General features: G+C 41.5%; 1 protein-coding gene and 1 long non-coding RNA gene across 16 annotated transcripts in view; one reads left to right on the top strand and one right to left on the bottom strand.

Moving 5' to 3' along the window:
* LOC310880567 (uncharacterized protein C8orf48) overlaps nucleotides 1-20,708 on the bottom strand; it is a 99,660-nt gene that overhangs the window by 63,574 nt on the left and 15,378 nt on the right. For 8 of the 15 annotated variants that reach the window (XM_083796625.1, XM_083796623.1, XM_083796634.1 and 5 more), the window contains 2 exons: nucleotides 20,467-20,557; nucleotides 15,695-17,070 (listed from right to left, as the gene is read on the bottom strand). In XM_083796625.1, coding sequence (XP_083652751.1) covers nucleotides 16,946-17,070; nucleotides 20,467-20,557 — 216 coding nt within the window. In that variant the 3' untranslated portion in view covers nucleotides 15,695-16,945. Of the gene's footprint in view, nucleotides 1-502; nucleotides 592-5,690; nucleotides 8,742-10,235; nucleotides 10,311-15,694; nucleotides 17,076-19,127; nucleotides 20,311-20,466; nucleotides 20,558-20,708 lie in introns of those variants that run through there. The other 7 variants (XR_014571762.1, XM_083796630.1, XR_014571761.1 and 4 more) reach the window with 6 other exon arrangements.
* On the top strand, nucleotides 12-16,376 carry LOC310880570. The gene is made up of 2 exons (XR_014571763.1): nucleotides 12-5,125; nucleotides 14,144-16,376. It is a non-coding gene; the product is annotated as an uncharacterized lncRNA (long non-coding RNA).

Genomic DNA, 20,708 nt, shown 5'->3' with positions numbered 1-20,708 from the left:
TATTGAAACAGAAGGAGAAAGACTGTCAGCCTCGGTCTGCCAAGTGCTGAACATGGCCTTCTCATGCTCTGAAAGCTTCTGTATTTCCATTCTAAAAGAGAGGCGGAGATGGAGAAGAAACAAAACACGGGAGGGATATGTATAGCACACGGAAGTCCACTGACAAGAGCAACCATCTACTTCATGACTGGGAGGTATTGTCCAGAGACACGACTGGTGTTTAAATTTAACTGGCACTCTACAGGAGGCAAGACAGGCAACAAAAGAAAATCCAAGAAGTGACAAGGTAGAGATCTATTCTGGGATTTCTCCATTTCAAAGACCACGACAGCTTCTTTAACAGTTCTGACCTTTGCAATACAGCAGTGGGAAAAAAGATGTACCTATCCTGCGTGCATTAGAGTGTGCTTATTGTATTGCACACTTCCAGAACAGTCGTATATGATTCAAGCTGTTTCCAGGAGAGTTTTGATCCCGTAGAAGAAACGCGTTGGCTCTTTACCTGCTAGGCCAGGACTATACACAGGAGTTGACCTCACTGGCAAATTCTATATTTATACCGTTGTTGCCAAACGCAAAGTTATTCCTCACCTAGTAGACATGAAATGTAATGCAATGAGGACAGTCCAGAACTGCTTCACGGTAAGAAAACTAAAGTCACAACACAGATCAGACGTGTCTGCGTAGCCCAGTGTTCTGACACTGGTCACTTCCAGATGCTTTTAAAAATGCTTTTATGCTTACAGAGAAAAGCCAGAACAGGAAACCTGCCCAAAAGGGAGTTTGCTCTTTCCATTTGCAAAGCAGTATGCATCTTACAACTGGAGGCCACAACAAAGATTCCTGTAATTACGGGTGCTCTCATTACCACCTTAACATTGACACTTTTACTGAAATCCTTTGAGGCTTTCAACCGTAGTGGAAGTTTGTACCAACCAGTTCTACAGAACAACATGCTACGTACAGAATCATTTCCTTCCGTTACTATCATCTGTAATGCCTTTCAATTTCACTGAATTTCTCCCTACCCTCCAAAAATGGTACTGATTCATTAGGAATTCCTTATTTACTTCCTCAGCTTTACTTACTTGATATACTCCTACCATACCCTCTTTTGCCTGCCTCCTTTCTGGAGCAAAGAACTCAGGCACTGTCCGTCATCTTCACGAGCCCCTCACAGATAGCCGTGCACAGTGCTGGCAGCACAGCCTGCTAACCCAACTGGCCATGCCTCTGAAATCTCAAAACCCGTTCCATATTCTACAATCAGGTCGTATTCAATTAAAATTAGCGATACCGATAGATGTAGCAGCAGTGCCGTGGTATGCCATTTATGCTCATCCAGGAAATAGACTGTTAACTGAGTTTTTAAATAAATTTTTATCTCTCCTCATAAAATCAAACTTCCTAGTTAGGACTGAAGAAAAGAAAGCACTGAATACAAGCACCAAGACTTTTTGCATAATGCAGATTCATTTCATTATGTTTGGTAATAAATGTTACTCTTTGCTCTTCCACTACGGTCAATATTTATAACTTTATCAGATGAAGAGGAATTTGATGGGCTGGCTTCAATGAGAAATTTTGCTTGTAATAATATATATATATTTTTTTTTTTTTTTTTTAAATGTATGCCTGCTCAGTTCTAAATCCGTTCTCACTGCATCACGGTGAAACGGTGACCTATTACACGTAATGGTCTTATTTCAATCTCTCCATAATGAGATCTTTGACAACAATATAGGCACTGAAGGTAGGAAGAGAGAAAACATTACCTTGGGAGTAATCTCTTTGTATCAGGTACCTACATTATGTTGGTATCTGATGTGCTTCAATTTGTCACTGTAGTTTAAATTTCTAAGAGAAAGGATGATCTGGAAGCATGAAAAATTACTAATTATAACATTTAAAATAGAAGCAGCAATGGAAATGTCAACAATCTGACTGGGCCATCAGAGATTTTGCAATGATGAATAAGGAGCATTTCACTGCAGACGGGGGGAGAAGCTTTGGGCCATTTTTCAAAGCTTGAAGAAGTTCTCAAGGAGTTACAAAAGTTCATTTTTCTCCTATCCCTTCAATTACCATCAGAACGTTTTGTGGCCTTTCTGATGGCTCCGATGAACTTCCAATAGCATTTACTGTCAAGAGACACACAAGCACAGAGATACTTTGGCCTAAGTCCTATTGAAATCAGCGGGAGCTGGGGGTTTATATGTCACTGCTGACTTGGATCTGTGGGCCTAACCATGGCATGAAGTATTTACTGAACCACTGATTTCCTGGGAAATGTGTTTTCCTGGAGGAGACAGAGCTATACCACATAGATACTGGTCTTGTACTTGGTCAATAACCCTCTGACAGAGCTACAGCCTTCATAATGTCTGACACAGTTTCTGACCAGTTACAAGCCTTGAAGCAGAAAAGATTCAGGAAGTGCTAAATCTGACAGCGTGAGAAATTTCAGTCTATTAGACATACTGGATTAAGGACGAGTAGCTGAAAAAAAGACCCGATATAGCATTAAAATATATTAGACCATTTTCAGACATTCCATACTGGCTTACTTATGAGTTCACAGGCAAAAATGTCGGGGAAAGTTAAATATAAATAAAAATAGAGGAAAAAGCTACTTTTGCACTAATACAAACTGGTAGAAATTTGTATTGCCTGGGCTTTGCATATATATATATATATATATTGATTGACTGTGCATGCATATATATGTATATATATGAGAGAGAGAGAGCTCTAGGTACATTTACACACACATTTTATATATAGCTTTCCCAGCTGACATAAGATATTCGCTAAGAAGCTGTGTGTAAAAAGAAATAAAAAAGGAAGCTTTCTAAAACACATGAGAGAAAACTTCAGTCAGTAAGAAAAAAATAACTGGGGGGATGAAAATATAAATAAGGACTAACCAGAGCTGTAAAAGCCTGTTAGCCATGTTATCTTATTTTTCATTGCTATCTGGCAAAACAGAGAAATTATTAAAAAATAAAACCAAAGGAAATATCTCTAGCTACCCTTATAGAATGGATGACAACTCTGTTGAAAAGCAATTGTCTGTCCACCTGAAATGAAAATTATACATAGAGGTCAATCTCCAGGTAATAAAACCCAGGTTCTCTGCAAGACTAGCTCAGAAATACACCATTTTTGAATTTAAAGCCCAGGGACAGTTTCAAGCTGTGTTTTCAGTACATCTATATTGTAGTAAAGATGTAAAGTGCTTTTTCCTACACTCCATTGATTTGCCCTATAAAGGAACCAATTGCAATTCTTCTCTCCTCCAGCCTAAGGAGCTGCACTCCCCCGATTCCTTTAAGAGACCCACAGTAAGCAGGCAGGGCAGGGGAAATGAGAGCAAGGAGCCTCAGCTGCACCCTAAGGATAACACAGCAGAGACCTGCGCTGCACACCAAAGAATTCAGAGTTGCACATTTTGATTTATGCTGACATGAAGGCTGCTTTTCTTGGTGTGGTATCCTGATGGATATCACCTCCAGTCCAGAGGCTCCTACAGGCTGCACTGAGCCCTTCATTAAGATGTTGCCAGGAATCAACATTTTGACTGTTTCGGCCTTTAAATGCCAAAGCTGGCTAATTTTTTCTGCGGACTGAAGGAAGGATACCTACCCTGTAGGCAGGTGCAACTCGTTAGATGACAGTCATTTCTGGGTGCGCAGCAGACAAGCTCCCCTGTAGCTTTACACTAACTGGACACGTTGGGCGTCGTGCCTTCACAGTGGCAACCCACCTGGCTACTGCTTTTCCCTTCGCCTGGTATCACGCGTCTAGCTTCTTTTGGGCAGGATGCTTCCGTAAGCAAAGAACAAGATAGCCTACTTTTCCAAGTTAATTCCTTTTAAAAAACGTGGACAACGAGGAAGGTGGCAGAGGGTGGGATGTGACGTAAAGGCGGATGGAAATGCAGAAGAACAGTTGCTTAGCACCTATGAAAGTCAGGCCCACTTCTTCACAAGATATATATGTATTTCCGTAACCACAGTTAGGAACCCACATTTGAGTTTTGGCCTCTAAATAACCTGAATCCATCATAGGCTTTTTGAATGTGCAACTGATAACTAAATAAACAAAGATACTAAAAGTCGCATGATTCTTCCTGCTGCAGTCCTGGCAGCGAGCAGCAATTCGGCACTCAGGGACAGCTTTTGTTTTACCTCTGCTCCTGTCGGGAGCTTTGCCATCTATTAATGAATGACAGACAGATCAGAAAAAGGCGCTGCAGAAACTTAATTCTCAGCCAGTGGGACCATATGGGATCAGGCAGCAGCCTTCCTGCCTTTGTCTGAGCTAGAGATAGAAAATAAAGCTTGGAGTCAGAAACCATTATCCAACCCTAGGCTGTTTCATGTGGGCACGAGTGTGTTTTGGAGTGGGTCCGTAGCATCTATTTATCAGGGACTCAATCGATACAGCACAGCAGGATAGAGACAAACCAGGCGTTTGAGGTATTAAAAAAAGCCTGTGGAAATGCCAGATTGACAGCCAAGAGGAACGTGCTCAAAATCATTTGGAAGCCAAAAAGATTTCTTTTATATTCTGCTCTATTTCTTACTCAATTAGGAAAACTCACCTGATAAAAGGAGCAAGAGATTACCCTGCTTAATGACACAGAGAAGGGAGGAAAACAGAAGCGTTTAAATCCCATAAGCATCTCTTGTCTTTGTCTCAGCCTGCTTTTTATGCCTGGATTATGCTAACACTATTAATCTTTGTGCCCGTGACTAACTCCCGGGTTTTTATGTTAGTGACCTGATTCTGCACCGCCACGCTCCTCCCAGTTCGGTGAGGCTCCCCATGTGATCCGTTCTTCCCCCTAAATAAAGTTGAAAAATTTGGCTGGGAGCAGCGAGTGCTGCTGAGGCAGCGGGTGCGCGGAGCCGTTCCACCCTCCCCACATCTGCAGCACAGACCAGGCGCCCGCTCGGCACTGGCTGCTTTCAGGACCGAGGGGGATGAGGCTGGCCACTTAGCAGGGGCGCGGGCTACCTCCATGCCAGCCTTCAGCAGGGGCTCCCAGCCTTGCCGCCCCCTGCTCGCGCCCCCCTTTTGAGAGTAGCCCAGCAGGCTGAGGACGATGTGGCCGGAGAAGGTGAGTGCTGCATGGCTATGATGAATCCTTTGTGCGGAACCGGAGCCTCGTTGGCAGGAGAAGGAGGGAGGGAGGGGGCAGCAGTTGCAATTTTTTTTCTTTTTTTTTAATGGACACAGTCAAAAGCCTCCTTTCCTTCCCCGTTATGCCGAAGGCGTGAGCCTCTCTCCGAGGGAATCCACCTAACGAGCTGCTTTCCCAACGAAGCTGGTTTTCCCAGCACGGGGCGCAAAGCGCAGCAGCAAAAAAAAGCCCAAGCGTCTGAAGGCGCCTGCTGCAGACCTGCCCTTCGCCCAGCTGGGCAGGCAGGTGCCTCGCCGGGCACAGCTCATCCTGCTCCAGCCCTTCACAGCCTCCCACCGGGCACAGCACAGCACCCGCTGGGTGCCCGACGCGGTGCCCAGCACGGCATGGGGCAGCACGGTGCCCAGGACCACCCCACCATCCGGCTGTCCCCAGCCCAGGAGCCCCAGCCTGGCCGGGGGCCACTCGTGCGGCTCTCCCCCGCTACCAGCAGCTGTCCGAGCAGGAGCCAGCACGCGTCGCTCCTCCCAGGGCCACCGAAGGTGCCCGCTCAGGCACCCCACCACCCCTATGCACACGCTCCTCTCGCTGCGCATCTTCCTCCCCGTCCCTCGGGGGGCCGCAGGTAGCCCTCAGCCTCTCCCGTTCATCGCCACCCGCTTCTCTGCACGCACGACAAGCCTCCCCCTCAACTACCCATGGCACTCGGCCCCCCAGTGCACAAAGAGGAGCCCCCCGTCCCCTCCATGCGCCTACCTGGTAGGTGCAGCTCGCTCTGTGCGCATGCAGACCACGCGCCGGGGTGCCCCTCAGGCCCCCTGCACGCCCCGTGTCCCCTTCCCGCCACGGCTAAAGCCGTGCACCCACCGATCTCTGATGCATTAACTCATCTCAGAGGCATTTCACACAACTTCTCCCCTGCCTGGGTTGTGATTTCAAGCTAAAAGGAAAGTCAGTCCTCACTAGTAAGTGCTGAATGAAAGCCCGAAGAAAGTCTCCATTCCCTTCTCCCCCACTGCTCCTCTAGCCTCAGTGCAGGGACCAGCTCCCTGCACACTGGCTCGTTACCCCCAAAAGTACCTGTGCTTTAATTCTGTCAGAGGGGAGAAGAGGGCAGGGAGGAGGATGGGTGCTTACTGCTTACCTACAACTCCCAGATTTGACAGACACTGTCCCACTCCATGTTGGGGGGGAAATAAATGGGATCTTAGTCCAGAAACGTACAAAGCAGCTGCATCTAAAATGACATTCATCGCTCCACCGTCTATCCCTCCCTGCTTCCTCCCACCTTTTAACTTAGTATTTTTCTTGCACAATTTTAAAGATGAAATTCCCTGCGTACTGAATGTATTGTAGTCCTAGACTGTGACTATTCTTCAAGAACAGACATACTGGCTGGAAGGAGAAGAGTTTCTTTTTTAAATGAGTTGGATGAACACTTGAATGTTCAAGCAATCTTTTGCTCCTTGGCATGTTTAAAAAAAAAAAAAAGAAAGAAAGCTATCCCTGCGGGAGTTTCAATCTTGGCAGATTTCAGATCCAAGACAAAGGCTGCTAAGCATCCCATCCATAATTACATTCCTTACTAGCAGTAAGGAAAGAGAAAAAAAGAAGAAAGATTAAAAAAGGAGGTGGGAGGGGGATAAAAAAGCAGACGTCTTTTGTTCATCCCCCTTGTATAGCCAATTAGCCCAGAATCAGAACCTTCCTTCACCTGCAAAGAAAATGAGAATGTAATGACAGGGCCACTGATTGTCTTAAAATCTTATCTTATGAAGCTTCTTAGGATTTTGTTCTGTTCGTTTTAATTCAGCTCTAAACTGCTTTCAAGTTTTCATTTAACCTGTAACTCAAGAGAACAATTAAACAATCCACTTGGACCTGGACTGGTGAGTACTTGTTCTGACCCCAAAAATGTAATACAGAGCATTATGACAAAGTGACCCTGGAAACAGACAAAAAGAAAAAAACACTGAGTGAATTTAAGTACCAGTGTAGGCTAGGGAATTGTTTGTAGCTCGGGATTTGTGTTTTCACAGAGTAACATTTAAAATATAGACTAATGGAAGAATGTACAGCCTGCCTCTGCAATCACAGGATGTAATTGCCCCTGATTTTGAAAGGCGTGTGGGAAGAACAGGGTAGAATGTTGTGCAAAAGGAATGAACATGAACTAAATTAGCAAAAAGTTAACCACGAAATAAATTCGAATGGAAAAAAAGAATCCCTATTTCATAGGATACACTTTTCAGCTGCTGCTATAAGATTGCCTCCTCTATTGGGAAAAACAAAGGGTGGCTTATCTGCAAAATCCATCCTCTGAAAAGAGGTATACTGAGTGCTGCTTTGAAAAAAAGAAATTTCAACATAGGCTTCACTGCATTTTAAAAAACTATTTCAAAGTGAACCTCACAAAGGAACAGATCTGTTCAACTGTTTAGAGAACAGCACCATGATACAGTACTGGTTTCCAAATTCAAGAGGAAAAAAAAAAAGAAACCCTCCAACCCCTTCCCCAAATATGAGCACCTGAAAGGAGTAAGACTCTACATCTCTCCCTAACGTGTTTTATTACAGCATTTACAAGCCTCAGTCAGTGTGCCTATTGGGAGCATTTAATACACGGTTTCAAAGCTACCCTAAAAACGGTATGCTAGGATTTCATTGATCGTGATGACAAACTTTCTTTACACCACTCTATAGACATGGCATCTAAAATATGTATCACAGGTACATTTTGCTAGCATTGATTTGAGGAGGGAATTTGTCAAGCATTCAGTCTACAACATGATTTACTTGCAGTTTCTTCCTGGTAACAGGCATCAGCAGCATCCGTAAGGATTTGGACTTCACACACAAAAACCAGTGTTTACCAAAACATGCAGTTTTAAGAAGGCTGCAATCACACCTGAAAAACTACTGGTATTTATCAAATCATAGTTATACCAAATCAGCATCTTACACTATCACAAGAAGTCACCAATAAAATCAGTGGGATAAATATCAGTTTCAGAGAGTTTAAGTCTACAACACAACAGGTTTGTTGCTTCAATTACCCCACACTTCAGCAATGACTTAATTAAAATGAAAACCTTGAGAAAACAAACAAAAAAAACCCAACACACCAGAAGTAGCTCCATATAGGTTCTCTATAAACTAAATGCCCAGGCAAATAGTATGTAAATAATGAATGTAAATTCGGTCCCAGCCCACATTAAGCACAGACACCAGCCCACAGCAGTTATTCTGAAAAAACTGAAAAGCAAACGTCCTGAGTAGTGCTCACAGCCTGCAACTTCCATCTGAATCCATGGAGGCTCTTTTGCTCGGCATCCCTCAGTGCAGTGGTAAGGGGGTATCAGGATGTGGCCTGAAGTCACTTGCTTTTGTTATACCCAGTCTGTCCCTCAAAGTTATCCGAGCCTATCACAGCTTTAAGGAGAATCAGGATCCCAGTGGATATCGTTCCTTTCACAGGAACAAGTTTAAATCTTCTGTTGACTTACAGATCTGATCAATGCTGGAATGAGTTTTTGCAAGTGCTTCCAAAACTTGCAGTCTTTCCCTCCTCCTGAATCAGGGAGGAGGAAACCTCAAAACAAAACCATCAGACAGTCAGGAACACTCACGTTGTATTTCCAGAGTATCATGAAGACAGAACAGGCTGAACAACTGCTAAAAGCAGAGTTTTCTTGCTCACCAGGATATAAATAGGGTAAAGCATTTTGAGAGACTAGGGCAGAATTTTACAGCCTTAATTAAAAGACTAATTGACTTGCTTAAATCTGCATTTAAGTTGCCTGTTATATCATAGCAAGGGTATTATGCAAATTAAGTTTCTAAGGAATGATTAAGTATAAAATTTAGTCTAGATCAGTTTGGGATTTTGGTTTTAGATTAAGAAGGAAGACAAAGCCAAAAGCCAGGTCCTTTCATTTTAGGATCTCTCCAATAACTCTACGGTGTTTAACACCTACAAATCCGGTTACACATTACAAACATACCCGAAGTGGGCTGCTGTGCTTTACCAACCCAATGTTTATTATTTAAGCCCATACCCTCAAGGACACAGAACCTACTGGGAAGTACAAAGCCTATCTGGCTCTCAGCTGAAAGCTGAACAGCACTTTGCAGACTTGAAAGCTCAAGATTTCCAAATGTGTTTTAAGCACCCAAAGATAGACAGATCTGTACCAGTACACATAGGCATTTTGAAAACTGCTATGGTGGTCTTATATACATATTTAAAATACCCATAAAATCTGGCCCTTGGTTCTTACACAAGAGTTTCTAGAAGATGCAGTAAAAAAACAGGGAGATATTTCAGACTTGCTACTTGTGTGCTTCTTGAAGTCCTTCCTCCCTTCTATCCTTCTCCCATTCCTCCCTCCCTCCTTGTCCCCACTTTCATTTGCTCTCACTCCCACTCTGGCTTTCATCTCCAATTTTGTGCACAAGTGTATTAGTAGATGTCTTGCTACACTAGCTCTGGAGGAAGAGAAAAGAATCATTTACATATCAGGTTTAGAACATGATACATTTCATACAAATGTTTTCACATCAAAAAGATGCAAATCAGGAGAAAGGAGGCACATTCTTCTGTAATGCAATAAAAAACAGAAAATACACTTTGAACGGCAGCAGAAAAATTTACAAGCAAGCTGAAGGCAGAAAGAAAGCCTGAAACTACATTAGAAAGCCAATACATATTAAAGATGATATAAACGCTAGAAGGAATTCAGATTTTGATTTGAAAATGCAGTGTGTGTGTATGCATGAGTACTTGAGAGAGATACACGCAAGACAGCAACCAAAGATTCTCCTCCTACTGGAGTCAGGGATTCTCAATATTAATTCACAAGGAGCGGGTCTATAGTTTTATGCCAGTGATCTTTTAAAAAGATGTTTTTGTGTTCATCTGAGAACAGTATCATAAAATTTCCTTGCTCACTACTGGTTTAAATGTGCTTGTCAACCTTTCTCCCTCAATGAAAGAAACCAGAAAGTCACAGAAGTCTGAGTTAACCTGAAGGTTAGGTATGTACAATCGGCTTCCTATTAAAACAATAAAACCACAGCACCTCACCTGTAATTTCTGGCCCTCATCCTTCCAACGAAGCTGAAGATTTTGGACGTTCACAGAACTCAGTCCTTCCTTCAACTGCAACAAAGAACCAGAAAAGAGTTATCCTAACAGAAAAAAGCATTAGCAACTAAAACTCCACATAAGCCTGGCTTTCCAACCCAGTATCTTGATTTTATTTGTTTTTAAGGATTCAATATAAGTTGTCATTATTCTTTTTTATATAACACAAATAGTATTATTATTAATTACCAAGTCACTATCAAACACAGAGGCAAGTTTTGCCCATATAAAATGGTAGGAGTTTCAGTGAAATCAAAAAAGCTGTTGATCCACATTTGTATCTCTTTCCAGCAATTCAGCATTTGATAGATATGCCAATAACCTGAATTAATCTTTGAGATCAATTTGTCCCTGTAATTTCCTTTGTTTCTCTCATGTAAATTGCATGAAACTTTCAGAGATCAAACTCAAAAAACAAGGGGAAAGACAATGGCCACCGTGAGGACATTACAAAACAAGGAGCAGATTTTGGCCTTCACAGCTTATACCAAGTGGTACTTCACTTTACATATTTCATACTTCACTTTACATATTAGCTTGCTAAAACAGAAAGGTATGAAAATATGAGCCATGGTAGCAAAGTCCATCTCTAGGTAAGGGCACGTACCATGCATTCAGCTTACAGATATTTTAATACACTTTCATGAAAAGTTTCTTCCAGGACAAAAAGCATTTATTTTTTTTGGAAATACCTGAACCATTCTAATATGTTATTAAATGTTAATGGGAATTAAATATGCACATTCCTGAGATATTAGTTTGCATGTTCTTAACACTCAGACAAAATACACTGAAGACTTATGACTCACACATAAAAACAACCCAATAATGTAAGAATAATTTACTATCTATTTGAATTAAATTAGGGCATAGCTATTGAAGAACATTTGGGTTTTTTTAATGAAAAGTTTCCTCACGAGAACGTGTTGACACTGTGGATGGAAACTTGAAATGTGCACTCTGTGTATGTGTGTGTAAGTACAATGATTAAGGATAATATGAAGTCTTCTCTAGATTTAAGCATACTACGAGAGGTCCACCTCTGTCTCAGAAACCGAAATCTCAGTAGGACATTGCAATCTGAGCTATGCTATTACATTTATCTCTGCCGCTACTGTGGCCTCTCCAGAGCTGTGTAGAATTGACTAACCACCTCCCCAACCTGCTGAGGATGCTCCTCCTGATGCAGCCCACGGTGCCACTGAACTTTCCAAAAGCACACTGCTGGCTCTCATTCAACTTGGCGTCCACCTGGGCCCCCGGGTCCTTTTCTGCAAAGCTGCTTTCCAGCTGGGTGGCCCCCAACACATATTTGGGCACGAGGTTCAGCTCAGTTTGTTTAAACATTCCCTAACTCAGCACTCCCATACCAAAGTTATGTCCTCTCCGTGCCACACTTTCCCACTGGTCTCAGGGGGCTGGGATAGCAGAGGGAGGCTCTTCCCTGTAAAGACTGAAGCGAAGAAGCCACTGAGTGCCTCTTCATTGCTCACCAGGCCCCCTGTCCCATTCAGCAGTAGCAGGTCCGCATCTGTCCTAGCCTCTCTTCTGCAGAAGAGGCATTGTCATTTACATTCTTTTCAAGATTCATCTTGTGATGAGTTTTGGCTTTCCTAACCTGACCCCTGCGTGCTCAGATAGTTGCCTCTCTCTGCTTTTACCACTTGCATGCCTCCTTTTCTGTTCCAGCTTTGTCAGGAGCTCCTCATTCATCCACACAGGCCTCTCGTGTCTCCACTTCGTTTCTTGCACGTTGGGATGGACCATTTCTGAGTTTGGAAGAAGTGACCCTGGCAAGTCAGCCAGCTCTCCTGGACTTCTCTCTTTAAGACCGTCTTCCATCAGAATCTTCCAAGCAGGTCCCTGAACAGGCCAAAGTCTGCTCTCCTGAAGACCAAGGCCGTGATGCAGACACCCGAGAAGAGCCCCTTTTCAGTCTCTGGTCCACATCACCCTGCACCCTTTGCTCACCAGCCTGGCCCACTACCACTTGCCTGGGGGTCACCATCTCACTACCACCTCATTCCTCGTTTCAAGTTCTCCCCCTGGGCTAGCCAGTCTTACAGCAAAGATGCTTTGGCCCCACTTGGTTAGGTGGATCCCAGCTCTCCCTAGCAGTCTTTGATCCTCAGATGGGGCTCCCATGGTAGTAATAACCAAATCTTTGCTGTTGGCACCTATTTGTGCAACCAGCTGTTGATTCGCAAAATCTGTCAACTTCTCATCAAGCCCTTGTGGTCCTTGCACGTGCGATACAAAGTGCAGCATGGATTAGAAAGCTCAGATTTTCTTTCTTCTGCTGTTCCATTTCAAATACAGCACACCACACCATTACTGCGGAGTCTGAGGCTCTGGATGCCACTGTAGCCCTCACTGGATAAGAACACAGTAATATCCGGACTGGGTGAAGCATTCTTTGCCCTCAAGAGGTTCAAAAGTAAAACATACTAAAAAGTAGTGGTAACAGATACTGATTGGTTTGGTCATAGTCTGCAGCACAGTCGCAAACTGAACCCTCAGTCAATCCGTTTTGAAGCCCATCAAAGCAGCCTCCTTCTTCCCAAACACAGCTTAAGCACAAACAATACTCGGCAGATTTAGATTTTAAAAGCATTTTGGTTGTTATCTGAAGAGATGTGTACCTGAGCTGATAGTGAAATTGAGTTACATATAACATCCACTCGCGTTTTTGGAACAGCGCTGTCCAGTACCAGATGCCTAATGATTTTACATTTTCCCTGTAGGAATCTGATAGCTGTGGATACAGATGAGAACAGGTACAGGTTCAGGCAAGTATGACAAGATCTGAATTTCATTAGTGCTGAGACATTTCACCCTCCTGGACTTTCACGTGGGTGGTAGACACTTAGCTGCTCCATAAACCACGAGGGCATTTACTCAGTTTCTTCAATTCTTTTCTTGAAGTTTCTTTGTTCAGGCTACCTGAGAAAGCTGCTGCATACATAACAAACTAACAAACTAGTAGTAAAATATTCTATTGCCCATAACCTCCTGATATACCCCTTGCCAGTAATACAATATGTAGACATTCATTAAAGTTATGGTTTGTTGCACTTGTTTTCTTAAATGAAAAACTTTCTATCAGCTTTACAAACACGTATTTTTTTTGTCTTAAACTACAGTAAAATCTGGCTTTTAAACTTTCTTTAAAATCAACATTTATTTTTGACTATGTGAACATATTGTTCCAAACTGGCAAGAACTGCTCATTTACATCTTTTAACATCAACAGAATGCTAATTTATAGTAAACAGTCTTTATTACAAACAAGAATGTGCTGCTGAAAATGCTGCTAATTAGTAAAAGAGACCTTAGCCTGAGTGGGATGAACCACAGATTTCTATAAAGAGGATGAATTACAATTGCATCCTATCAAACAGAGCATCTCCGAACAAACAGTTATGCTGCAAGATCTTTGAAACCTAATTTTGTCCTCAAAGCATTTGGGAGTAGGGTGGAGGGGGTTTAGAGCAATCTGTTATTTGAAATAAATAGCTTTGAAAGTGTTTACAGCTCCTCCAATTAAAATAACCTGGGGCCAAATCCTACTGTCCTGAGTGGAAGCAGAAACCAGTAAGAACAGGCCAGCTGTATTCCTCACTGGGTTTTAATCTAAGATGAGACCTGCAACGTGGGGCAGAGGGCAGACCCAGCTCTTTTAGCTTCCAAGCTGCTCAGATGCGTAATTTTTTTTTAGAATTCGTCACACACAGCATGTATCAAAGGCAACTGACTTAAATGTGTTTGAAATTCTATCAGAATTATTACAGCTCGCTGCCTTTAGGGGAGCTTACCTGTTAAGTAATACTATGCCATTTTTTACCCAGGTCATTTTTCCAGGTTCCAGATTTGCAATCAGTGAGGACATCTCCTAAACTCCAGTATAACAAGGACAAAAAAACCCAAACCAAAATCCTCTCTGGACAAGCCACGTCTGAGGGCAAATAACAAAGAAGTGGGAAAAATTAAAAACAATCATTAACATGAGAGCTCCTGTTTTGTAGCTGATTTTGTTAATGCCTATGATGTTAGCAAAACCAAGCCTGCCCCTCAGCAAAAAAATCTGCCTTTGATTTCACACTCTCTGGGGAATATTTGGGGGAAGAAAAAGCCTCTTACTGAATGAATTCGTAAGATACAAACTACACTTGTTGCAGAGCTTGTTTTTCTTTTAAGCCTGAGGATAAGCCCTGCCACCACAATGTTACTGGAAAATTGATGTGATTTTCTTCAATTATCTGCTCAAGAAAACAAAGAATCCCAAACTGGCAGTCAACTAAGCAGCCTCTCCCCCAAACACCTCTCAACAAAGCAGACAACAGTGCACGCAAGTTTCTGACTTACACAACTCTGGGTGTAGATGACCTGTGCTGTACACTCTGCGACACGTACTGCCGTTCTGACGCTGCCTGGCTTCAAAGGCAAACAAAACTTCTGAGCCCCATCTATGCCTGGAAAACCTGAGGAGAAAACTGCCTTACGAATGCCACAGGTGACAAGGGAATCATAGCTCTTGCTTCTTCAGAAATTCTGACCGAGTGAGAACAACTACTGAATCCCAATGAGGCCGAAGTTCAAAGAAGTTCCTGTACCCACGCTTCTGGCCTCAACAGAATATGAGAACTTTGCTAAACTAAACACAACAAGAGACACTGAAACAAAGCAGCTAGAGGGGTCCCTCTCATCCACTATTGCACTGATAATAGTGCTGGTTATTATTTTCTCTTTGGTAATGACATCCCTAGTGACCTACTGTTTTCACAAGTGGAAACTGAGAGGTAAAAAACTGCAGAGAGCACAAGAGGAGTATCAGAAAGACCACGAAAAGAGCATTTTTCAAAGCACGCCTGGACTTGTTTCATAAGAAAAAAAAAATCCAACACAAAATATTCTTGCATTACCTGAAAATAATAAAAAGAATGGCAACTATGACATTTCCAAGCAAATATATCCTTGTTTTATCTCATTTCTAAGAGTTGTTAGCAGTTTGGAGATTTCCTACAGCTTTATTATATATATATTTATATATTTAGTCTCATTTGTGCAAAGCAAAACCAACACAATCATGTATTTTTAATCTCTATTGTATTACTAAAACCATAAATTAAAATCTAGTACTCCCATCCTTTCGAAAATCCAGAGGCCCATGGAAGGCAAAGGGTCAGATTTTGGTTAATGCTGCCAACACAGCTGCTAAAAATCAATGGCGTTGTGTTGTCTTGCACTGATCCAACCATCTGGCTGAAGATTTTGAAACCCAGTTGTAGTCTTCAGTAAATCAGATTCACAGATGTTCAGCGAGTAGCAGCCTGGTGCTGAAGGTCTGTAGCTGAAGAGCTCTCCATGTCTTCAGCAAGGGGTATGTGCAGAAAGTGTGCAGGATCGAGCCCTAAATTTGCTAGCAGGCAGTAAGTCAGTCTTTCTTTCACTGAACGTTCAGTGCTGAGAGGTGCTAGTGGCATTCCAACCACAAGTGGATTAAGGACATCCAACGTTAGTGGAACCTATCTTACCAAGAGCAAGCCTAACGCACTTTTTTAACTAGGCTTGTAATTATTTTTAAACCAACCATACAATGGTGTGTTTCTATTTTCATAGCCTGTAATACGTCACAGAAAATGACAGCTCTATTGTGAGTAGCATATATAAGTAATATTTTCTAACAGAGTGATGGATGTAATACTAATATATGTAATCGTTTTAAAAAGTACAAAACATGTAAAACTACAAAAACCCTGCTCAAGTATACAGCTTGCTTGCAATTACCATTGATGCTCTATGTATTTTTAAACAAGCTATAATACTGTGATGATGCTGTAAACTTACTTCTGTAGGCAAAAAATGTTTTATTTAAAAATGTCAAGATGAAGGATGTAAATGTTCTTAAAGTGCTATCAACTAAAAATATGAGTTTTCACAGAATATTCTAAAGGATTCTGTTACATGCTACAGATATATTTTACAACGTATTTATGGATCATACACATGAGTCTATGTGAGAACAAACGGTACTATTTTATTACAAAATAAATAAATGTATAAATAAGCAATGAACATCCATGCCTAGATGCTGGATAATGTTTTTTTAAAGGCACCCTGACCAATTCTATAGACACTTTGAACGACAGAGGAGCTCGTACCTTACTGACAGCAGGGAAGCACCCCCCCATGTCCCAGCCTCCCCCACAGATCACATTGCTGGTGGTGCTGACGAAGATCTCCACAAGCTCAGTTGCACAGCAAAAAGGAACAGTTAGCTAGTTGCATGAAAACAATGCAAACTTAGTATTCGTAAGATTAATGGATGTATTCCCCACCCTCTTTTTTTTAAACAGTGGCATTCAAAACACCAACTCCGTTGCATGCAGTAGCAATTTGCATATATTATAACCAGCATCTAGGTTAGTTCTTATTGAGTAGAGACAATAAAAAGTAGTTTTCTGAAAATCACACTGAATATTAATAAAATCACAATCTAAAGAACACAAGTATATTTCCAAATGTTTTAAAAATACACAGCTGAAAGCACTCTTCTTCATACCCACATACATAATTTAGAATAGTCGCATAAAAGCAACAATTCAGATTTTTAGTGAAGAAGAATCTGGGTACTGTGTCAGCTAACAGCTTCACAGAGAGACGTGATCCCTTCCAGCAGCAAAAGTCATCCTCAAGGCCACCAGTTCAGTTTTTGTCAAGCTCCCAGTACGAATAAAAGGGTTCAGATCCTCTTCTTGGAAGCTGATCAAATTGGCTGTGCTTAAAGACAAAAAATTCTCGCTACGCAACAGAATTATGACAAGGAGATAGATTTATGAAAAGGCAGTGGCTCCAAGGGAGCCTGAAGCATTTCAGTTTCTAGTATAGCTTCAAAGAAAAGATTCGAGATTAATGTAAGGATTACTGGGCCAGTGGGACCAGGGCCCACCCGCTCTACATAACCCTGCTCAAGCAGTGGGAGGATACGATGCCCTTCCAACCTCAACCATTTGATGACTACATATTTCACAGGTAACTGGAAATCTCTATTTCTCTAGTAACCTATTTTGAGTGAGATTCTATGGGAGAAACAAGCACAAAGTCCTGCACCCCAGCAGATGGTTGGGAACAAGACTAAGGAATAACTGAGCCTGGAAGCCAGGTTCAGTTTTTCCTCAGAGAAATCTGGGGCAAGCCAAAGTGGAAATTATATTGCCGAAATCCGCAAGAAACTGATTCTAACAGTAATTTGAGGAATACAACTTCATCCAAAGGGCCAGTAAGAAAGAATAGTATAATGAAAACCAGTTATCAGCATATATATAATATCAACGTATATATGAAAAACCCTTCCACGGCTGTGCAAAGTTCACATGCCTTACCACATCACAAATCATTCCGATTAACTAATGCCAATATGTGTAGCATGAAAGCTAGAAGGCAAAAGCTCCAAAAGGACTTCTAACAACAGGCAGATTAATTTGTTTCAGTACTTTAGCTGCTTAACATACGAATCACCCTTGATCCACCTCACTCCTTTTATGTCCCAGCAAGCACCAACAAGGGAGCAGATTAATAAATATTTCTTGATCATAGCTTTACAGTGTTTCTTTGGATCGAACCAAAAACCCACTGCTGAGGAAGGTACAGGAGGGGGAACCTCCTGTAAGCAGAAAAAGAAGCGACATGATCTACTTCCCCCAACACCCTGCACATCAGAATTTTTGGATTTCTAGTCTCAAGCACTTCAGGATTATGAAATAAATTATTTAGAGCCCCAGATCATTTATTTTGTTGTACATCCTTAATAGCTGCTACAAGAAAATCAGAAGACAAACACTCAGATCTGAGTCACTCTCAATTTAAAAAAAAAATAATGGAAACTGTAGTGAGCAGTAGGAAAAGGCATACAACAGACATGAGCAAAATATGCTTTGACTTTTTCTGAGGAGCTACCTGAGATGCCTTTCTGACATTTATGCAAATGAACAAGAACTGTATAGCCTCTGTGCAGTGGGAGTATGAATACTATTTTACAGACACAAATGTTGTCAGACACTAGTCCAAATAACTCATACTTCAATGTATTTACATAAAGGTTTGACAAAAGAGTTGGAAATAAATATTTCAGTATTTTCAGTAAGGAACTATGTACTGAAAGCAAAATATCATATCTTTTTTCCTATAAAACTAATCAATTTATCTTTAGAGTCTCAGAACTTACTGTTTTTTGTTGTTGTTGTTTTTCTAAGGGCTGAAAAATGTGTTCATTGGCAATAACAACAAAATTACATTTTCAAAGAATTCAGCTCCCAATTACCACTTCTGTATGTGACAGCCCTCACGAGGATTCACAGGGAATGCTGGGGGTCTTTAACCTAGCGTTAAGCACATCACAAGAGGCTTTGAAAGATTCAAGAGAAACAGGGAGTGTAGTCCAAAGCTAAATAAGGAGCAGAAATGGGGAATATAAAATGAATAGGCTTAAAATATTGGAAGGTAGGAGATTTACGGGATTCAAACATTTCTGATGATCAGAGAGTAATGAGAAGAACCAAGCAGAAGCTTTCTCATCATATAAGCAGCTATGCAACCTGCAGTGACAATTTAAAAATTAAAGCCAAGCTTTGGGGAATATTCAACGGACTACTAAACCCACCGGCTTACAATACAACAATAAACTGCAAAGGAAGCAGTGAGGACAACCAGCTTTGTGAAACACCGGGCTGCACTGTTTTCACATTGGGCCTGACCTGCTCAGGATGAACCCATTCAAGACAGGTTTTTAAGCACCAAAAAGCAGGTATCTGCTATGAGACAGGTGGCCCCAACATTTCTTTTTAGCTTTTCCATTTGTTTGCGGGAAGGGAAAACAAGAGGATAAACATCCCCCTAGCACTCTTAAAACAATATGAGCATATACAAGAAAATAATTAAAAGGATATAAAATACAAAACCAACTTCAACAACACATATTCTTGCCTAAAAAAGTTTTTAAAACGTTTTTATCCTATTTTTCATAGCAAAAAATAATTGAGCTATTAAGCAGTGAAATCCTTTATTCACATGGTTCATAGACAAGGATATTCTTCAAGATTTCCACAGCCATCAAGAGATCTAAATTCACAGAAATCAGGAAACTGAAGACTGATGAAAGTCAGTGCCTGTGACTCGTGTAAGTCCAGTGGCCACAAGGTCACTGCACGAACAACGCAATGAGCTCTTGCTGTCAGCAATGGTCAGAAAGGTGGGGTGCATTTGTGCCCACACAGCAGCAAGTATCTTTCGAGGCTACAATGAAGATAATGATTTTGTTCCTTAACCCATTGAGCTCCCCAGCATAAAGCCATTTTATTTGGATGTGTACTGAATACTTAAACTTTCATCTGGATATACTATTTGAAAGACAGTCTGCCATTTTGAAAATAGCATAAAATAATAAATACCAAATTATATTAAAGATCTGCCAAAAATATTATTTGACACCTTATGCCATTTTTAACCTATATTGTTTTTTCTCCTTCTAGACAGCTATCCCAGACAGGTTCTAAGATTAATTTATTACCATTTCTTGTCCTGTTGGCATCCTCGCTGTTGCAGATTAATTTCTGTTACAGTCTCATTATTTCAGTTCTATAAATACCCTGTTTCATTTTATTCTTTTCTACAGTTACTTTGCAACCTTCTTCTCCTTCACCTGGGACTCTCACTTTCAATTTGACATGATACAGTGGGCAAAGATTGAGCTGAAACACAGTAATTACAGCTCCCTGCCCCAGAAAACAGAATCATTTATTTTTCTTATGGATGGAAGCTGCTCTGAAATCCCAGAAGCACTCCCCCTCCCTCCCCCCCAATAAATTTCTTGTCAGACCAATAATAGAAAATGCAGGCTTTCATAATTTGAAAAACATATTTAGTTGGATTACAATGAATTGCAACATTTGTATTTGGGGACGAGTAAAAAGTTGAATCTTAACCCAGACTCCAGCACACCAGGCATATCTGGTTCCACCTGCAAGAATATTAAACTGTCACTCCATTCATCACTGCCAAAACAAGTCATACCCACAATAGCTGGCAATCAGCACGTAGCTGCCCACAGAAGACTCTCCCACTACTTTACGTCCTTGTCTTATGTTTATTATTTTCAGGCCTTAAGTTTTCTGACCTTTGTCTTTCAGCCTTTGCCATAAGTTCCTGGGATCCTCTGAAAGTTCGGGAAAACTTCTGAGTGTTTCTCCTATAAGTGTAAGCGCATCCTGAAATAAAAAGGAAACAAAAATTATTTGGATTTGGATTCCTGCCATTTGACACGGCCTGTGTCACAGGTCTGCCATCGGCAGCTATATCCAGTCCCTCAAGAGCAGCCAGGTAGGCTGTGCCCATCACAACAATTTTGCTGGGTTTTTA

This window comes from Anser anser (genome assembly GCF_964211835.1).
Source record: "Anser anser genome assembly, chromosome: 13".
NCBI lineage: Eukaryota > Metazoa > Chordata > Aves > Anseriformes > Anatidae > Anser > Anser anser.
The sequence above is the reverse complement of the archived record's forward strand: the minus strand, read 5'-3'. Positions and strand labels throughout refer to the sequence as shown.